The sequence below is a fragment of the Sorex araneus genome, chromosome 9 (genome assembly GCF_027595985.1).
Source record: "Sorex araneus isolate mSorAra2 chromosome 9, mSorAra2.pri, whole genome shotgun sequence".
In the NCBI taxonomy this organism is placed as follows: Eukaryota; Metazoa; Chordata; class Mammalia; order Eulipotyphla; family Soricidae; genus Sorex; species Sorex araneus.
In genome coordinates this window covers 35,413,334-35,432,464 of record NC_073310.1, presented here as the reverse complement: position 1 = coordinate 35,432,464, position 19,131 = coordinate 35,413,334, and the positions used below count along the sequence as shown (strand labels likewise).

The window sequence follows — 19,131 nt, the reverse complement described above, 5'->3', positions numbered from 1 at the left end:
AACAACTAAACTCATAGGATAAATACAGGCTTAGGAGGAAAGGATGGGAAACAGTCATACAGACCAACGGATATTTAAAAATAATATAAATAAAACTGGGATATATGTACTTACATAAGACTAAATTCTATTCAATATAAACAAGGTAATTAGAGACATTGATGGATAAACTTTTGCACAAGGAAATAAAAACTATTTTCATCAGCATTTATACACCAAAATGAAGGTTTGGCACAGCTCAAAAAGCTTCTGCTCACAAACATAATGAAAAACATTGATGGAAAAACAGCAGTTTTTATACATATACATACCTCACTATACACAATACATACCTCACTAGACAGATCAACAAGAAAATATCAGTAAAGAAAAAAGAGCCCTAAATGACAAACTTAATCAACTGGGACTGTTGAATATATAAAGGGCACTGCATCCCCAAAACCAAGAATACATATTCTTATTCTAATGCACATGTTATATTGTCCAGGTTATATCACAAACATATATAAATTTACAAATATAGAAATCATACAAAGGGCTGTAGCGATAGCACAGCGGGTAGGGCGTTTGGCTTGCACGCGGCCAACCCAGGTTCGAATCCCAGCATCCCATATGGTCCCCTGAGCACCACCAGGGGCAATTCCTAGTAACCCCTGTGCATCGCCAGGTATGACCCAGAAAGAAAAAAAAAAATCATACAAACTACCTTCTCAGATCATAAAGCAATGAAAGTAAAACTTAACCACAGAAGAAAGGTAGGAAAATTTTCCAACAATTTGGAAGCTGAATGGAAAACTCCTAAACAAAAACTGAATCAAAGAAATCAAGGAAGAAATAAAAAGATCCTTTTTCTTTGAAACTAATAAAAATGAAGACACAAGGTACTAGAATCTATAGGATATAAGCAAAAGCTGTACTAAGGGGAAAATTCATAGCAATGCAAGCTTAAATTAATAAAGAAGAAGCCCAAATTATAACCTAAATATACATCTCGTAAATCTATAGAAGGAATAACAAATTCAAAACGTAGCAGAAGGAGGGAAATAGTCAAAACTAGACCAGAAATCAACAACATAGAAACCAAGAAAACAATTCAAAGAATCAATGAAACCAGGAACTAGTTCTTTGAAAGAATGAACAAGATAGGTAAACATTTATATAGATACACAAGAAAAGAAAAAGAGCATTTCTCCGCGCCCGCACCCCCAGAATGACTGACGAAGAGGACGGAGCTGCTTGGGACACCGGCAGCCCACCAGCAACCTGCAGTATGTGACTTGAGAGTTTCCGCCAGGTCCCCCGAGCGGGGGCCTGGCGTTTCTCTTTTTTTTTTCTTTAATCTATCTCTCTTCCCCTCAACCTCTGGGCACAGCACAGCATCTATCCCACTTCTGAGCACAAAATGGAGAGACGCACCCAAGTGCGCGGCGCGGCTGGCGGGGGATCGAGGGCGGGGAAGTACCGGTCTCCGCCCACATCGGACACTCAAAGAGAGTGCAGCCACGTGGGCTCTCCCATTTCTCCGCGCCCGCACCCCCAGAATGACTGACGAAGAGGACGGAGCTGCTTGGGACACCGGCAGCCCACCAGCAACCTGCAGTATGTGACTTGAGAGTTTCCGCCAGGTCCCCCGTGCGGAAATCTCTCTCTCTCTCTCCTTCAACTTTCTCCCTGGACTTTAGACAGAAACCCAAAACCGCGCGGCCGCTGCCGCGGCCGCGCGACTTAATGTCATCTTAGTATCAGCAGTATGTAATGGTTCCTTCTTAATGGGTCGGACTTTTGTGGGTGATCCTAACAAGAATAGTAAGTATTTTGTTGAAATATTGAAGGCAATCAAAATGGTAGCCATCTCTCTAGACTGAACTAAGCTATATCCCCACGCTGGCTGAGAAGAAATATCCTTCTTTCTCGGGAAGAAACGTGGCGTGGTGTCAAACATAGTGTGATGTCCATTAAGCAAACAGACCTGGTGGCGTGGGAATGGGAAATAAGGGGAAAAATTAGGTACATGGACCAGCGGGACACTGGTGGTATCTCGAGCCGGAGCCGATATCAGCGCAAGAGCTTTGGTTCCAGAAACTGCTTCCAGACACTCTACTAGACTATCAACTAAGCCAGAGCCCCACGCCGGCTGATGACGGGAAATAACCATCCTCTTCGGTTTTTTTTCCCTTTGTCAGACAGCGTGGCGATTACTAAACAGGCGTGAACTCGGTGGCGCGGGGCAAGGGGGAAAAAGAAAAGTTATGTAACAAACAGCAGGACTTAATATCTCTATATGCTTAGTAATGGAGAATTATCAAATGCCTCATTGGCAATAGGACTGTCTTTTTCTTTTTGGGGGGAAACCCCAGCAACGGTAGTGAGTTGTGTGTTGAAACATGGAATGTAATCGAGATAAGCGCAAATGAAGTGAAACCTATCACGTATAAGGGTGGGGACTAGGGAGGTGGGAGGGGGCGGCAGATAGACTGGGGGGGTTGGGAATGTAAGATGGGCACTGGTGAAGGAAGGGGTATTTGAAAATTGTATAACTGACATAATCCTGAGAACTTTGTAACCCTCCACTTGGTGATTCAATAAAAAAAAATAAATAAATAAATAAAAAATAATTAAAAAAAATTAAATAAATAAAGAATATCCTCTTCAAAATAATGCCTGCAAATCTGTAGAAAAAAAAAAAAAAGAAAAGAAAAGAAAAAGAGAAAATGTTCAAAAAAATTGGATCAGAGGTAAGGGATCTTTCAGAAATTATAGTGGACCTGTTAGAAATTCAAAATATAATGAGGTCACTATGAATATCTTTATGCTCTTAAGTTGGAGAATCAGAAGAAATGGGTAGATTCTTAGAGCAGGTAATCTCCCAAAGCTGAACGAGGAGTATCAGGTACACAGATCATAACCTCAAAAGGCTCCCAGAATCCAAAATGAAAACAATATTATAAGTAAATTAAATAACATAAAATTGTTCTGTGACCACTGCATAAAATAGATCCAAGAGATTACTGAAATAAATATTGAGGTAGAAGAGATACATCTTGTAGAAGAGATAATCTTCCTTATAAATTAATTCCAAATAATAAATATAGCTATTTCCCAGCACATGAATTATTGAGTGTGGGGATCTGAAACTTAATCCTTCATTTACAAAAAGTAATATATGAAAAAATAATAGTAATAGCTTCATGGTGGAAAAATCTGGGAATCACTACAATATCAAATGATATAGAATAACATCAGTGATATCATGAACACATACGACAAGCAAGGATCATATGACAAGAAAGGATCTTCATGTATGTGGCATTCTTTCTCAAAATCCAAAATGATGGATATTCTAAAAGCTGCCAAATACACTTTAATCAAATACACTTTAATCAAGGTGTCTGATCCAAGATGATGCAGTAGAAGAATCCTAAACTTATTCCTCCCACAAGCACTATAGCTATACTGTTCTTTGAAAGATATCCACAAACTAGCTGAATGAATCCTACCTACTCAGCAAGCAAGCAAGAACACTTATCAAAATGAAGAAAATGTAACTCTTGCCGTGAATTTCCTCTGGCATAACATAGTATCAGGAAGAAATTCACAACCGCCAAATTGAGGAATGAAGAGTTTGAGCTGGATGTGTAGCACTCCCAACTTCTGAAACTTCCAAATTTGAAACAGTTCACCCAAAAACCTAGTTTTGAAAGCCAACAGGGCTTGAGCCCACAAAAACCAAAAAAGAAAAGAACTAAAAAGCAGGTCCTAAAGGACTCCTGAAAACTCACTTTGTTTCCCCCAATGATTACAACATAGCAAGCAGACAGAAACACTCACCTTACCCTGAATGAGTCCAATTTGCTAATCTTAGCAGTTGCAATCCAAAGGTCAGGTTCTAATTTAACACATATGTAAAGATCACTAAAATTCTCTGTGGAAAGCATTCTACTTATAGCCATTATAGATCACTGATGTCTCCTGAAAAGAAGATATGTATATATCCAGTGCCTGGATTTCGCAGTTGCTGGCAAGGCTGTGCACACCTTCTTGTAAAGAACAAAAAAAGAAAGTTATCTCTACAACACAAAGGCACTATCGATATGTCTATCTTATCCAGGGAATTTTCTCCCATACTACTTCATCAACAAATTAAAGCTGAAGAAGTTAGACCAACCCTTTTTAAAATGTTAAAGGAAATTTTTCGAGTTTAAACAACAAATTGCTAATCAGTTGTGGGAAGATGTAAGTATAAAACTCACTTTAAAAGTAAATATATACGGGGCTGAAGTGATAGCACAGTAGGTAGGGCGTTTGCCTTGCACGCGGCCGACCCGGATTTGATTCCCAGCATCCCATATGGTCCCCTGAGCACGGGCCAGAAGTGATTCCTGAGTGCATGAGCCAGTAATAACTCCTGTACATTGCCAGGTGTGACCCAGAAAGCAAAAAAAAAAAAAAAGGAAATATATACTAAAAACCTTATATTTATATGTGTATATATAGCTAGAATTTTGTAATTCTAAAATGGTGGTGATTAATCCATTTTAAGCCTGCTGTGAGGGCTAACAAATGGGCAAACTATTGTGATACTTTACTAATAGGCGCACAAAGCAAAAAAGTTCTCATTGTGATATCAAGTACAAAATATTTAAGGGTTGGGGACGTAGTAAAGCAATTGGTTTGAGTAGGTGAGTCCTGAGTTTCAATCCCTAGCACTCTAAAATATACGTGGGAGATAATAAAAATAAAGTTTTAGTAACTGTTGGAACTTAAGTTATCTTTTTAGTAGAATGTTTCAAATACAATATGCTACCCAAGAGAGACAGAAAAGTAGCACAGCAGGTAGAGCATTTGCCTTGCATGTGGCTGATGCAAGTTTGATCATGGGCATCCCGTCTGGTCTCCTGTGCATTGCCAGGAGTAATTCCTCATTGCAGCACCAGGAGCAACCCTGAGCACGGTTAGGTGTGGCCCCAAAACAAAACAAAACAAAACAAATAAGCTTCATGGTATCTACAAGGTAAAAATCCATAATAGATATGCAAAAGAAAAAGGAAAACATACCATTACAAATAACAAGTTACAAATAATAAAGAGTTACAATCATCAATTTACAAATAAAAAGAGCAAAAGAATTGAAAAAGGTTACAAGACAACCAAAAAGTACTAATTAATAAAATGGTTATAGTAAGTCCCAATACATCAATAATTATTGATGCCGAATAAGTTTTTGAGTGTTTAATAAATTCAACAATCAAATGACAGAAGCTAAATGCATAATAAAAATGTTTATTCTATATACTGTTTACAAGAGCTACTCATTACAACTAATCACACAGGCTGAGATGAAAATAGATATTCCACAGATATTGAAATTTAAAAAGTACAAGTATGCCAAGAACTATGAGACAGACAGGACTAATGCCACAAGAGGCCAGGATATTTATAAATATTGATATACCCATCATAAGAGCTCCTAATACGTGAGGGAAAAAATTGAATGCAACACTATATAAGGAAAACTGATTTAGGAAAATTTATTATTTATAAAAATTTAATACCACCTTCAGCAATGATTGTCATCTGAAAGAAAATAAATTTGAAACTGTTAGTCTTACATGACATTTTAGACTAATTACACTTAATAAACATACATAAAAGCTTACATACTTTTCTGCAAAAGCAGTAGAATACACAGATTTCACAAGAATGCAAAGAGCATTCTCCAGGGTCGATTTTAGGCCACAAAAAAGGCTTAAAAAATGTAATAATAAGTCATGAAGTAAATTTTTCTATCACAGAGGTATGAAAATAGAAATTAAAAAAGTGGGGGGACTGGAGTGATAGCACAGCGGTTAGGGCGTTTGCCTTGCACGCGGCCGACCCAGGTTCGATTCCCAGCATCCCTGTACATGGCCTGGGGTAATTCCTGAGTGCAGAGCCAGGAGCAACCCCTGAGCATCTTTGGGTGTGACCAAAAAAAAAGAAAAAAAAGAAATCAATTACAAGAAGAAAGTTGGAAGATACATATGTGGAAATAAGCATGCTGCTGAACAACCAATAGAACAAAGGATAAGTAACGAGAAACATTTAAATACCTATAAATAAATGAGAATGCAAACACAATGACAAACTTTTGAGAGTAAGAAAAAATTGTTCTAAGCATGAATTTCATGGTGATAAATATCTACCTCAAGAAACAGGAAAAATATTAAATAAGTGAATCAGTTTTAACTAAGTGAACCATGATTCACTAAGCTGGAACCTAAGAAACAAATTAAGTCTAAAAAGTCATGGATGGTAGGAAATGACAAAGATTAGAATAGAATCAGCCAAAAGAGCAGATAAAAAGACAATGGAAAAGATCAATGAAAGATTTCTTTTTAAATATAAGCTAAAAATTACAATACTTTAGATTCAGCAAGAAAAGTTGACCCAAATTAGAAATAGAAAAGAAAATGTTATAGCTGTAGCTATTACCACAAAAATGCAAAAAGTCATAAGAGACAACTATAACAATTTTTATTTTTATTTCTCATCCACCATTGGTTTGTATTGCATCTTCTCACTCAGTTCATCCTGTAAATTTGTGTGTCTTTTTTGTAAGCAGCAAATAGATGACATTCGCTTCCTCATTCATCCCATCTATGTCTTTTAATAAGAGAATTTAGTCCACTAAGAAAGGTTATTGATACAAAGGGATGTACCATTTTTTCTGTTGGGAGAGGAGGGGTTAGCTGGATTTTTGTGTTTGGCTGTTTTCACTTTTTTTTTTTTTGCTTTTGGGGGTCATACCTGGTGATGCACAGGGGTTACTCCTGGCTCATGCACTCAGGAATCACTCCTGGCTATGCTCAGGGGACCATATGGGATGCTAGGAATTGAACCTGGGTCAGTCTCGTGCAAGGCAAATGCCCTACCCACTGTGCTATCGCTCCAGCCCCGTTTTCACATTTTATAGATGGATTTTCAGTAAAGTCGCAGTACCTTTCTTATCTGAAAATGCTCTTATCTCTCTCTCTCAAATCTAAAGAACAACTTTGCAGGATACTAGGACTCTAATTTTTCTTTTTCATTCAGTACTTTTAATGTGGCATCCCATTCTTTTTCTTGCTTATAATATAGTGCAGTGGGTAGGACGTTCATCTTGCACACGGCTGACCCGGTTCGATTTCTCCACCCCTCTCTGAAAGCCCAACAAGCTACTGAGAGTGTCTCGTCCACACTGCAGAGCCTGGCAAGCTCCCTGGGGCATATTCGATATGCCAAAAACAGTAACAAGTCACAATGGAGACATTACTAGTGCCCATTTGAGCAAATCAATGAGCAACGGGATGACAGCGATACAATGAAAGTTTCTTATGGGGGGGTGTCTATCGTGATTCTCTGTTATTTTCCTTGTTTCTGAGTTTTCTCTCTGATTATTGCTATTTGAGTATGATGTGTCTTGGTATTCAGTTTGAGTCTCTTTTGTTTGCTACTCTTTGGGCATCTTATGTCTGTGCAGAAGCCTTCCTCTACAGACTGAGAAAGTTCTCTTCCACCAGTCATTGATCCCCTTTATATTTTTCCTCTTTTTTTTTCCTCCTCTACTATTTATGTGGTCTACTTCCATTAATCTGTAAAAATTCCTATAATTTGAAGGCTATTCCTCTATTAAGTATCTCTTTTATTCATTTCTCTTTTCTTTTGCCCCTGAATTGTGATTGATGAGTTATATTTTGTCTTTCAAATTGCTGATATGGATTTCCATACTCTGGATTCTGCTGCTGTAGCTTATTTCTGTACTTCTTAGGTCCTCGAATTTTATTAGTATGGACTATTTCATACTTTGAATCAATTCTTCTTTGAGTTCATTGAATTTCTCTTTCAGTGACTTCTACCTTCATTTCCATCACCTGGAGCTTTGAAGTCCTCTCATCCAGGCTTGGAAGTTTTGAAAAATTTGAGGACTTGGACCTCTTAAGAACACAGCTAAATTCCTTGGTTTTCCCATTGTTCTTAGGATTTTGTGGGTGATAGCACTGAAGCTTGTATATCTTTGATGATCTGAGTAGTAACTGACATGTTGATTTACATTAAAAAGCTACTATTTCATGCCTCTGTTATTTGGTCTACTTCCATTAATCTGTTAAGGCATTTCAGTTGCACATATAAGTTTTGGTCTAGTCCCTCCCTTTCAGTTGCCAGAGCTTTTGTGTGAGTATCCTGGCACTGTAGTACACTGTGTTTTTCCAACTGCTCTCAAGAGCTTATGATGGGGGTGAAGTAGAATTCACCCAGATTCGTCGGCATGATAATGAGTGTTCATGTGGCCCATTGAAAACCTATCTTCAGGGATCCATATGGTCCCCAGAAAGAAGAGGGTTTGGAATGGTGTGGGAGGGAGCAAGTCCATCTGGTCAGTGTGCCCATGATACAGGAGTTTAAATTGACTGATAAAAGTAAATCAATTTTAAAAAAAAAGATTAGACTTAGTGGTGTTCAAGAGACCATGTGCATGACAGGAATTGAATCCAGATCAGCCACAAGCAATAGAAGAGTTTTTTTTCTTTTTGGGTCACACCCGGCGGTGCACAGGGGTTGCTCCTGGCTCTGCACTCAGAAATTACTCCTGGCAGTGCTTGGGGGACCATATGGAATGCTGGGAATCAAACCTGGGTTGGCATGTGCAAGGCAAACACCCTGCCTGCTGTGCTATCACTCCAGCCCCACACTAGAAGAGTTTTACTCTCCATCTCTATCTATCTATCTATCTATCTATCTATCTATCTATCTATCTATCTATCTATCTATAAAATCTTATTGTAATATATAAAAGAAGCTCTTAATTTTTCATTGTTTAATTGAATGATAGTAAATATTTTTGTGAAATTCTTTTTGATATATTTTATTCTAGTTTGTTCTGGTTTAGTTTTAGGTGTATAATAATGATATACATCATGCAATATTTCAGCTCATTTTCAGCTTACGGAAATACATTGTATTTAAACATGTATTAAACTGGTATAAATATTTTTCATGTAATAAACATTTCCTGATCAATGTATTATAAATTGAAAAAAAAATTGACTGATGCTGGCTAACAGCCGTCAGTCAGAGCTGGGCAAGAGCCAGGAGGCTCTGGAGATTATCACAGGTCCCAGGATGTGGACAGGGTCTCTTTGTTCTATGGCCACCAGTGGTGAAGAAGGTCAAGTCCATCTGGGTGAGACCAAGGATGTTAACTTAAGTTCAAGAGTACTTCTTTATATGTATAAGGTTGAATTCAATCTCCATTACAGCAGTGTCTGGAGCACCTCCTGGAATAGACTTGATAGACCCAAACCTGGTCCTAAGAACTAACACTGTAGGAAGAATAGCAGTATAACAAAGTTCCCCTTGGCTTTTTTTTTAGTATTTTACTATGCATGAGTATAGAATTAATTAAATGCTTTTCCTTTATCAATTCACATAATTGCATGGCTTTACTCTGCTAAATGATAAACCACATCCACTGATTTTCAAACTTTGTATTAGATTTTCATTACTGGAATAAATTTAATTTGTTATATATAAATCAGTAAATGACAGGATTTGTTGCTTGTGAACTTATCCTTGTCTTGTCTAAACAAGTTCTTCAAAAGCAATGCTGTTTACCAATTTGATTTTTATATATTAGTTTGATTTTCTATATTCCCAATACTAGAATCCATATACATATATATGAACATATATATATGTATGTGTTTGTGTGTTTATAAAACTGTGAACACCTTGAGGACATACCCTGCTATAGTCTTTGTATATTACCCACCATTTTGAATACAGAATAAGTCCCATAAACGCTACTAAACTACAAAAGTCCTCATGCCCTAACATCATTTTTCACAATAAAAACCACCTTTTAGGTGGTTTATGTTGGCGAAGAGTTTAATAATTAGTGCCATACACTCCACCCTGAAATGAGTTCAATCTTCTCAACCCACTTCTCATATAATTATCATATGTGATAAATTAATGGCAGGAACATAGTTTGCTCATCAAAGAAACAGTATGTTTATAAGTCTCATAGTTTTTAATATCTAATATAAAATCAAGAGAACACGCTAACAGAATTTTAAATTTTCCAGAAAAATATTTGTCATCCAAGGCCATAACATTCAGTCATTATAATAATAAGCTCAACTTGGACCCATTTCATAGATGAAATAGCCATTCAGATCTTCTAAGATACATAGGTCTACCAGAAAGTTTTGCATGGTCTTCTCTACAAGACCTGCTTAGGTAGCCCTAATATTTGTGATTTTAGAAGAGGGTTCAGTTTTCTTCTTAAGAGAAATTTTTTTAAGTTTTTTTATTGTTGTTTTCTGGGCCACACCTGGGGAGTTTACTCCTTGGTCTTTGCTCAGGGATCATTCCTTGCAAGGCTCAGGGGACCAAATGGGATAACAGGGATTGAAACAATATTGGACACAAGCAAGGCAAGTACCCTACCCACTGTGCTATCACTCCAGCCTCTGTTTGGTGTTTTATGGGGGAGTTTTGTTGTTGTTTTGGTTTGTTTGTTTTGTAAGATGTGTCTATGAACAAACAGAATTTGGCATTTCAGATCTACTGCAACATTTTTGTTATGCTCTAAAATCTCATCATACAATATGAGGAATCATCAGTCTAAAGCAATTCAATCTACTTAAATGCCTGAAATCTATATTCTGTTAGAAACATTTCTAGCCTGCAATCTTACCACAGATTCTCTACCACTTTCATCAGTCAATGTACAATGAGGACATAGTACATTATTGCTACTTCCCTGTCACAGAAGTTCAAAAGATTCTGCTTTCTTGATCTTTGGAGCTAAAATAAAAGAACAATAAGAATAGCTGCATGAATTTCCATCTAAGACAAATACCAATATCTATAGAGAGAAACAAAAAAAATGTAGAAGACAAGCCAGAAATTACGACCAGCCTATGGAAGAAAAAAGTCAATTTAACACTTCACAGTCTGTGATTAAAATAAGTCAGTAAAACACACTGAGCAGAGCTAAAGGAAGTTGTGGCTTAAGTACTTTTAAGAATATCTTGAGTTTTAAAGTTAATGGAGTTATTGGTTGGCTCTTTTTATCTATAAAACATTCTATCAGGCTTTGCAGACATACATTTTTAAAGTCTTAATTTTAAAAACTGCACATTTTGGAAACCAATCTTTTTTTTTTATCATGTTTCCTTTAACAAATCTAAAGAGCCAATTCAGACACACCCATATATAACATTCTTTAAGATCCTAGAATAAATTGGCTTTCTGGTATGAGCTCAGAGAGCTGGCAAAGCACCATATATTTGTATTTGCTTTCTTCAAAGATCCCTGCTTGTTGTCCCTAAATTGCAAATTGGGGGTGGGGAGAGGAGGTAGGACTTGAAGAATTCTACAATCATTTGAATAAATGTATTAATAAAATCTACTTTGAGAACTAAAAAAAAAATCAAACTGAAATGTCAGCCCACAGTGAGGGCAGCGGCATTAGAGGAACAGATACATGTTACCTTATAATTGTGACAAATACGAATATTGACACAATACAGATCCAGTTGAATATGCTCAAGAGACATCTTAACTTTCCATTTCTTCCCTTCTTTTGTGGGGGGTCACACCCGGTGATGCACAGGGGTTATTCCTGGCTCCGAACTCAGGAATTACCCCTGGCGGTGCTCGGGGGATCTTATTGGATGCTGGGAATCAAACCTGGGTCAGTTGCATGCAAGGTAAATGCCCTACCCGCTGTGCTATCGCTCCAGTCCTGACTTTCCATTTCTTTACTGAGGAAATAGGGAGGTAAGGAATCCTGTCTCAGCCTATGCTCTATATACCTTGTTTATCTAAACATACAGACATAATCCTGATATTAATTCTCAAATATTTACAAGAATTAATAAAGCAATCCAGTCTGGACAATGATATAAGAACATAGGAAAAGACATTTTCTACTTGTCTGTTATTTGGTTTTTTAATGGGGCATTTAAAAATTCATTCCTTTCAGTTGAACTTTGTCTTTCAGTGCTTCAGTGATCTGCTCTGTGGGATATAATACTTTCATGAATCTTTTCTGTGGGACATAATGGCAGTACAAATATAAGCCTAAATAACTGACCAAGTTTGCTCCAATTCATTTACTCTTTGCTTATCATTTGAATAATGTATTCCAGGAGGCAATATAGTCCACTGCAGTCCACTAGCATTCCAATGTATTCCACTGCCATTTATTTACCAGTCACTGATAACAATTCTAAATATGCAAATTCACAATTGGAAGAACATTGTTTAAGAACATCGTTTAACTTGATTTACTAATCAAGTTAGATATCAAGGATCACTCACTATAGGTAAAAAGATTAAAGATTCTGTCCATTGTTTTTCACAATTTTCCCATCATGTAGATAAAATAAAATGTCACCTAAGTAAATCTTGCAAGTGCAGAGCTGGGTAGGAAAGCAGGGATTGGTGAGAGTGCACTGGAGTTGATTTCTACTAGCTGAACTTACAGAACGAGAACAAAAAAGAGTCAGTTTCAAAATGACCATGCACCATCTGAAGATGAGGAAAGAGAAAAGAGGCATTATAACAGGCCCTGGGTAGTTAACTAGACTGCTTAAAAAAGAATTTTAATATACATTGGGGCCAGAAGTATGATACTCGGTAGAATTATATCCAATATAAAGTCTAGTGTTATAAGAGGACTTAGCCAGAGAGTCAGGCAACACACCAAAAATAATTACAACTAAAGAAGCTAGTATATGGGGTAGGCATTTACCCCATGTGTGGCTGACTCAGATTCAATCCCTGGCACCACACATGGTCGTCTGAGCTCCCATAAGAGTGATTCTTGGACATAGCGCCAGGAGTAAGCCATAAGCACTGCTGTGTGTAGTCTCCAAAACAAACAAAAAAAATCTCATGAAGCAAAATATATTACAACCATGGGTACTATGTGTTGACCATATAATATGGCCACAAATTGTCCAGAGTGCTTTATATGTTGTTATTGTTCTAATGAGCTAATCATGTATGTTCTCTTCCTTCTCTCTTGGGTTTATTTGAAACCTCCCTCTATACTCCTTTTGAAGTATTAGATGTGAAAGTTCTTTTGCCAGTACCCCAAAATTAATTGGAAATATGAGTTGTTGGGAGAGCACTCAGTGATATTACATGATTCCCCAACTTGCCTTCTGTTGCCTTTATAATCTTGTAGCTAAACAGAGCTTATAGAGGAAATTCCTCTGCTGCAAGGGATTGAATAAGTTGAAAGAATTCACATGTTGAGATCTAATTGCCAATGTCCTGGTATTTAGAGATGGAGTTTCTGGGAGGTAATCTGATCATAAATATGGGGTCCTTATTAACAGAATACTCCACACCAAGCGAGCTACCTTACCCTCTACATCATATGAACACATTCAAAAGACAATTCTCTGAAACAAGATGTAGCTATAGCTAGACACCAAATCTGCCATACCTGTAGCTTTGGATTTTCCTGTCTCCAGAACTGCCAGAGAGAATCATCATATATATATAACACTATGTCATTATGTTAAAGCTGGGGCTGGAGCGATAGCACAGTGGTCGGGCGTTCGCCTTGCATGCAGCCAACCTGTGTTTGGTTCCTCCGCCCCTCTCAGAGAGCCTGGCAAGCTACCAAAAGTATCGTGCCTGCACGGCGGAGCCTTGGCAAGTTACCCGTGGCGTATTCGATATGCCAAAAACAGTAACAATAAGTCTCACAATGAGAGACGTTACTGGTGTCCACTCAAGCAAATCGATGAGCAACGAGATGACAGTGACAGTGATTACGTTAAAGCAGTTCAAACAGACAAACACACCTATCATCCTGCACAGAGAGAGTAGAAGGGAATATCCACTTTGGTGTTGAGTCCCCATTCATTGAGCGATTGTGTCTCACTGCAGCATATAATGTTTGTCTGAATGATCCCATGAAACATGCTGATCTTTTATTTTTTTAAACCAGTACCTCCCTCACCAGAAGTGGAAAGGAGAGGCTGAGCCACTCCTGGCAATGCTATACTGCTTTCCGTGCAGTGCTGTTCAGTCCTAATGTTGCTCAGGGGCCATCAGCGTTAACCCAGGAGGTGCTAGAGAAATAGAAGTATGATGTGGTGCCAGGGATTAAACTCAAGGTCTCACAAAAGCAAGGCATGTGCTCTACCTCTTGAGCAATATTTCTCCCTGGCCCAAAACTTCCAAACATCTAAAGGAGGAAACTGAATATATATCATTACTACGAGTATCTTCCCAAAGAGTTAACAAAAGATTAGAATAGAAACCCAATCCCACTCTTAGCCATCTTTAAGAATTAACTAAGCAGTAAAGAAAATAACGCATCTTTACCTCCATAATCACTGACACCAAGAAATTTTACCAACACAACTGGCATATAATCAGGTAAGTCAATAGCTTCTGCAATGCTTTACAAAATTTTATAAAACATGACAGAAATTCAAAAAAAGAGCATGTAGTATCAAAAGCCATCAGCCTAATTTAGTTACACTGTCCTCTGGGAGAGCCAAATCATAGTAAATAGTTATTACCAGTCCCGAGAGAAACTGCAGGGATTAAATCCTTGCATGCCACTACCTTATTCAACCCTTAGCACTTCATATGCCCTCCCCACCACCACCACCACCACCACTCCCAGGGGTGGGTCCTAAGCACAGAGCACTGGATGTGGCTCAACTCTACTCCAAATAAAATCTCAATGTGACCTGGCTCTTGGAAGAGCTATGACAATAAGGCCGGGTTATAAGGTTGAAGGAAGACTCCAGCTTCCCTTCCTTTGTTAGAACATAATCCTTCACCTTTACATTATACTGGAAGTAAATTTAGACTCCAACAAAGAATAAGACTTCCACTGTTTACCAAACTAAACACAGTTCAGAGTTACAAACACAGTCTAAAATCACAGTCAAAGCCAGAGGCAGAGGAGAGGGCAAAAAAGATTCCAAGAACTCAGGACACTATTTATAAATAGCTAGTAAGATAATATTCAATATATGACCCGTAATTTTTCCTTATCCTGAAATTCCCAAGTAAAGTTAAAAACCAGAATTCACATACTGACATGACTTCCCTGGAGCTCCAAATAATGACTTAATAATGAATAATTGTCAATTTTTCCTTAGTGGGAGTTCATCTTAAGTATCAACCAACCAATGAAAGAAGTCAAATTTAAAGATGGATCAAGAGTATTCCGAGTGTTAACCAGTTCACATTTTTTCCTGTCCAATATACATAATTAGTCTTCTAGTTTTTAAATTATAAAATAAATCAATTATTCTCACTTTCAGTGAAGCGAGTGGAAATACATTCTTTTGCTGTCACTTTACATCATGTTATTGACTTTCAGATTAAGCACTGCTCTGAAATCTGGACAGAGTCCACATCCTGATGTGTTTCATTTGAGGGAATCCCTTACTGCAGTGACTGAATATATATGTCATTTGTAGCCATAATTTATTTATACCCTTAATACAATATTAGGTTTTAGAGCACCATAAAGTAACAGTGGGCTGTTTACATAAAAATTGATTCCTACTAAAATTAATAATTCATACTTTAACCTAATAAAACTGATGGTCATCTATTTGGTTAATGGACCAAGGATTTTCTGAATTATCATATAGCACCTTTAAATTTCCTATGAAATTTCTAATTTCTGCAAAATTTCAAAGCAAAATGTACATCCAGCCCATCATCTATAATAAAGCAAATATTAAATTTCATGCTCTGAGTGACAATAATAGATTATATTTGTTATAATTTTAGTGAGGGTTACTTTTTGCTCTTGGGTTTCATGCTTTGTACCACACTTTGTGGTACAGAAAACAAAGCAAGAACTAAACAGCACATCCGCACTTGTTCCAGGGATGAACCCCATGAGACCAAAACTTTGAGCTCTCTGGCCTTTAGACATTTTTAAGTTTCAAACATGACTTAACATAGGTCCCAGGGGATGTGGCTCTGTCTGCCTTGCAGGCATGAGGCAATGAGTTGAGACTCAGCATTAATCCACACAACTGCATGTGAACCAGGTGACACTGCCTTTTGGAATTCCTGGTATAACGACAATGTGTACAGTGCCAGATGTCATTAACTGTGAACCATCCCAGAAAACTCAAGGGATACAGAAGAAGAGAAAATTTAAATTAAAAAAATTAACATCAAACTACTTGAAATATCAGAGCATACGCAGTATACAACCTATTTAAAAAACCCCAGAGGTTGAATTTTTTAATGTGCATTTTATACTAATTTAAGTTTTTATAGAAGCTTCATAAATATCTCATTTTAAATACCTGTATATTTCAAAGAGGCAAGAGACTATCACCAAAACAATCTAAAGCAAAATTATAAACAGCAAAGGCATACAGAGGAGTCATAAAATGTGTTTAAGAAAGCAAAAAGTGTTACGTTGTTTTAAATCAATGATGTTTTATTTTAAATGAATGCAATGCTTTCTTTTGGAGCATCAGAACACAGAACAAAACATAGAGCCATAGATGCTTAAAAATCATACTTTAACCTAATAAAAGATCGTGGGACCAGAGAAAAAGCGTACAGGTTAAGGCACAAGTCTTGTATGTTGCTAACTCCAGTTCAAAACCCAGAACCACAAGGTCCTCTGAAGAAGGAAAACTTGAGTTCTAACAATGATCCACGTACCCATAGGAGGGGATTTCAATGGGCTTAGAATCATTCCTCAACTCCCTCAAAAAACAAAAAAACAAAGTAGATCGTCCATGTCTTGGTCTTTAATCCTCAGGAGGGGCTCAGCATCCTATACCAAGCCAGACGGATGAAGCAGCCATGAGCCACTCTGGTATGACTGGATACTTTCAATGAAAAGTAAGGAAACCATTTAAGTATAATGCCTGCAACATCTACAATTCAATAAGAGTCATAGAAGGCTGCAGTATTGATTTTCAAGTAAGAGAGTAAAGGAAGTAGATGAGCTAAAAGCACAAGCTGCAAATGAATGTACATACTGAGTGAAACTGCAAAGAAGAGACTGTCCATCACCATTCTAAAGTGAGACCATTCTCCCTGACAACAAGATCAAGAGCCAAACTACCTAAAAATCGTAGAATCCTATTGGGCTCCCTGCCCCACCCACTCACATACTCACACCCCTCACCCCTGTTCTGTTCTCTTTAATAAACCCACCTTTTCTTGGTTTCTGTTTTTCTTACAACATTCTGTAACTGACATTGTTAAGAGGACATTGTTGCCTTTCAAAGGGACCATCCTACACATTTCCTTGGGTTACTTCTAAAACCCTAAGTATGTAAGAGATCCCTTTTTGACGTTAGGAAATGGTCACACTAGATAGAGCTTGGGCCCCAACCCCAAACGTTAAACTCTAGCTTTCTGTGACTTCGTCAGGCCCCCAGATTAAAGGAATAGATTTGTTCCTTTCAAATTGTAGCAGAAATAACGTTTGCCAGTTTCCGCCAGAGAGGCTGGGTTTTGCTGCAGACCCAGAAGAGAAGCTCATAGAGGGCAGAGGTGGTTCAAGTCGGTGCAGTGCTGGAAGCTATGTGAGTTCCAGAAGTTTCCCTTCCTATTTATTATCATAACTGGAATTGTCACCCAAATGTAAGGAAACTTCCATAACAGAATCTAGATTATGCAGTTGGGGGCGGGGGGGGGGGTGTTGGGGGGAGTGAGTGAGGAGAGAGCATCTTCTTAGCCAGTTGCGCTGACTCCAGAGATAAATCTAGCTTCATTAAAAAAAAAAAAAAAAGAATATGCGAAGCAAGATATCAGACTGGAACGACTAAACGTCTTTTCAGAGAGACTTTTCCTTTCAAGAATGGAGAGCCTCAGTGACTCGGCGCCAAGAGCCAACACGGAGGTCAGTCACCCTAGTCTCCAGGGATGGGGTTCCAGGAAAACGGGGCGATTCGCTTGCTCTTTTGCACTTTCTCCTAGCAAAGCACAAATTCCTCCCACGTTGGGCTCACACAGAGAAATTCCCCAACAGTTCTGCTCAGCCGGCACTATTAAAAAAAAAAAAAAAAAAAAAAAACCTAATTGCTTGTGTGTGGTCCTAGCTAGTCAAGTACGCAGCGGCTATAACTTAATTAGCTGTTAAATTTGGACCAACGGATGCAGGTAAGAAAATGACCCTCTAAAGCTGACCAAGTGCACGGATTCCTCCGAGCAACACTCTGACAACTACACTTCTAGCTGACCTCAGAGCACACAGTGCGAATCACACCTACTGAGGGATCCCCAGGGGAGAGGTGTGCGGCGCCAGGCCTTCCCCGGGGAATCTCCCCCGTCCTCTCCTCCTCCGCAGTTTGCACCTTTACAAAAAGTGCAAGAGGAGATGCGGGTTGGGCAGAAGAGGCGTACACTCGTGCCCCGAGTGGCCCACCCGCCCCCGCCCCCGCCTTTAACCCCTGCCGCCCCACGTCCGCTCGCGGGGGGGAGGTGTGCGCGCAGCAGGTACGGGGCCCAGGCCCCGGGGAGCAGAGGCGCCCTTACGTGTTCCAGCTTGTCTTTCCTCCGTAGCCAGACGCTGGCGCTGTAATCCTGCTGCTTGACGCCGCTGTAGAAGTTCGCGCCCGCTCGAGCCAGGCTCGCCGAGGGCTCCTTGGGGCGGCTTTTAAGCCTCATCTGCTCGAAGCCCTCGTGGGGGGAGGCCGAGAGCCACTCGTGCTGCCGGATCTCCATGCTGACATGACCAGGCGGTGGCTGGCACCCCGCAGGCTCGGAATGGGCGGGCGGGAGGGCGAGCACAGGAGCCGGAGAGGGAGCGGGCGGGCGCTGGGGGCGCGGGGAGCTCGCGGGCGCCGAGCACCTGCCTGGGAGCGGGCTGCGGGGGAGGCGGGGGCGGGAGCGGGCGAACGCGGGAGGGGGGCGGCGGAGAGGGGGGCGGCGTGGGGGAGGGGAGGGGGGCGGTGGAAGCCAGCTCCCGGAGCACAAGTGCCGGGTGCGGGCGGCGGTGGCCGCGGCGTCGCCCCGCTAATGCGGTGGCCGGAGGCGAGCTGGCGCTCCGGCTCGCCGGCTCCTTGCGACACCCACTGGGACCCGCGCGAACCCGGAGCTGGATCTTGGCGTCGGCGGAGGGGGTGGAGTGCGCGT

At 39.5% G+C, this 19,131-nt stretch overlaps 1 protein-coding gene across 1 annotated transcript in view; it reads right to left on the bottom strand.

Moving 5' to 3' along the window:
- PLD5 (phospholipase D family member 5) overlaps window positions 1-18,746 on the bottom strand; it is a 393,721-nt gene extending 374,975 nt beyond the window's left edge. Inside the window, exon 1 of the mRNA XM_004619013.3 lies at window positions 18,532-18,746. Within this exon, the coding sequence (XP_004619070.1) occupies window positions 18,532-18,720 (189 nt within the window). The 5' untranslated portion in view covers window positions 18,721-18,746. The remainder of the gene's footprint in view (window positions 1-18,531) is intronic.
- Between the last annotated feature and the right edge of the window lie 385 nt (window positions 18,747-19,131).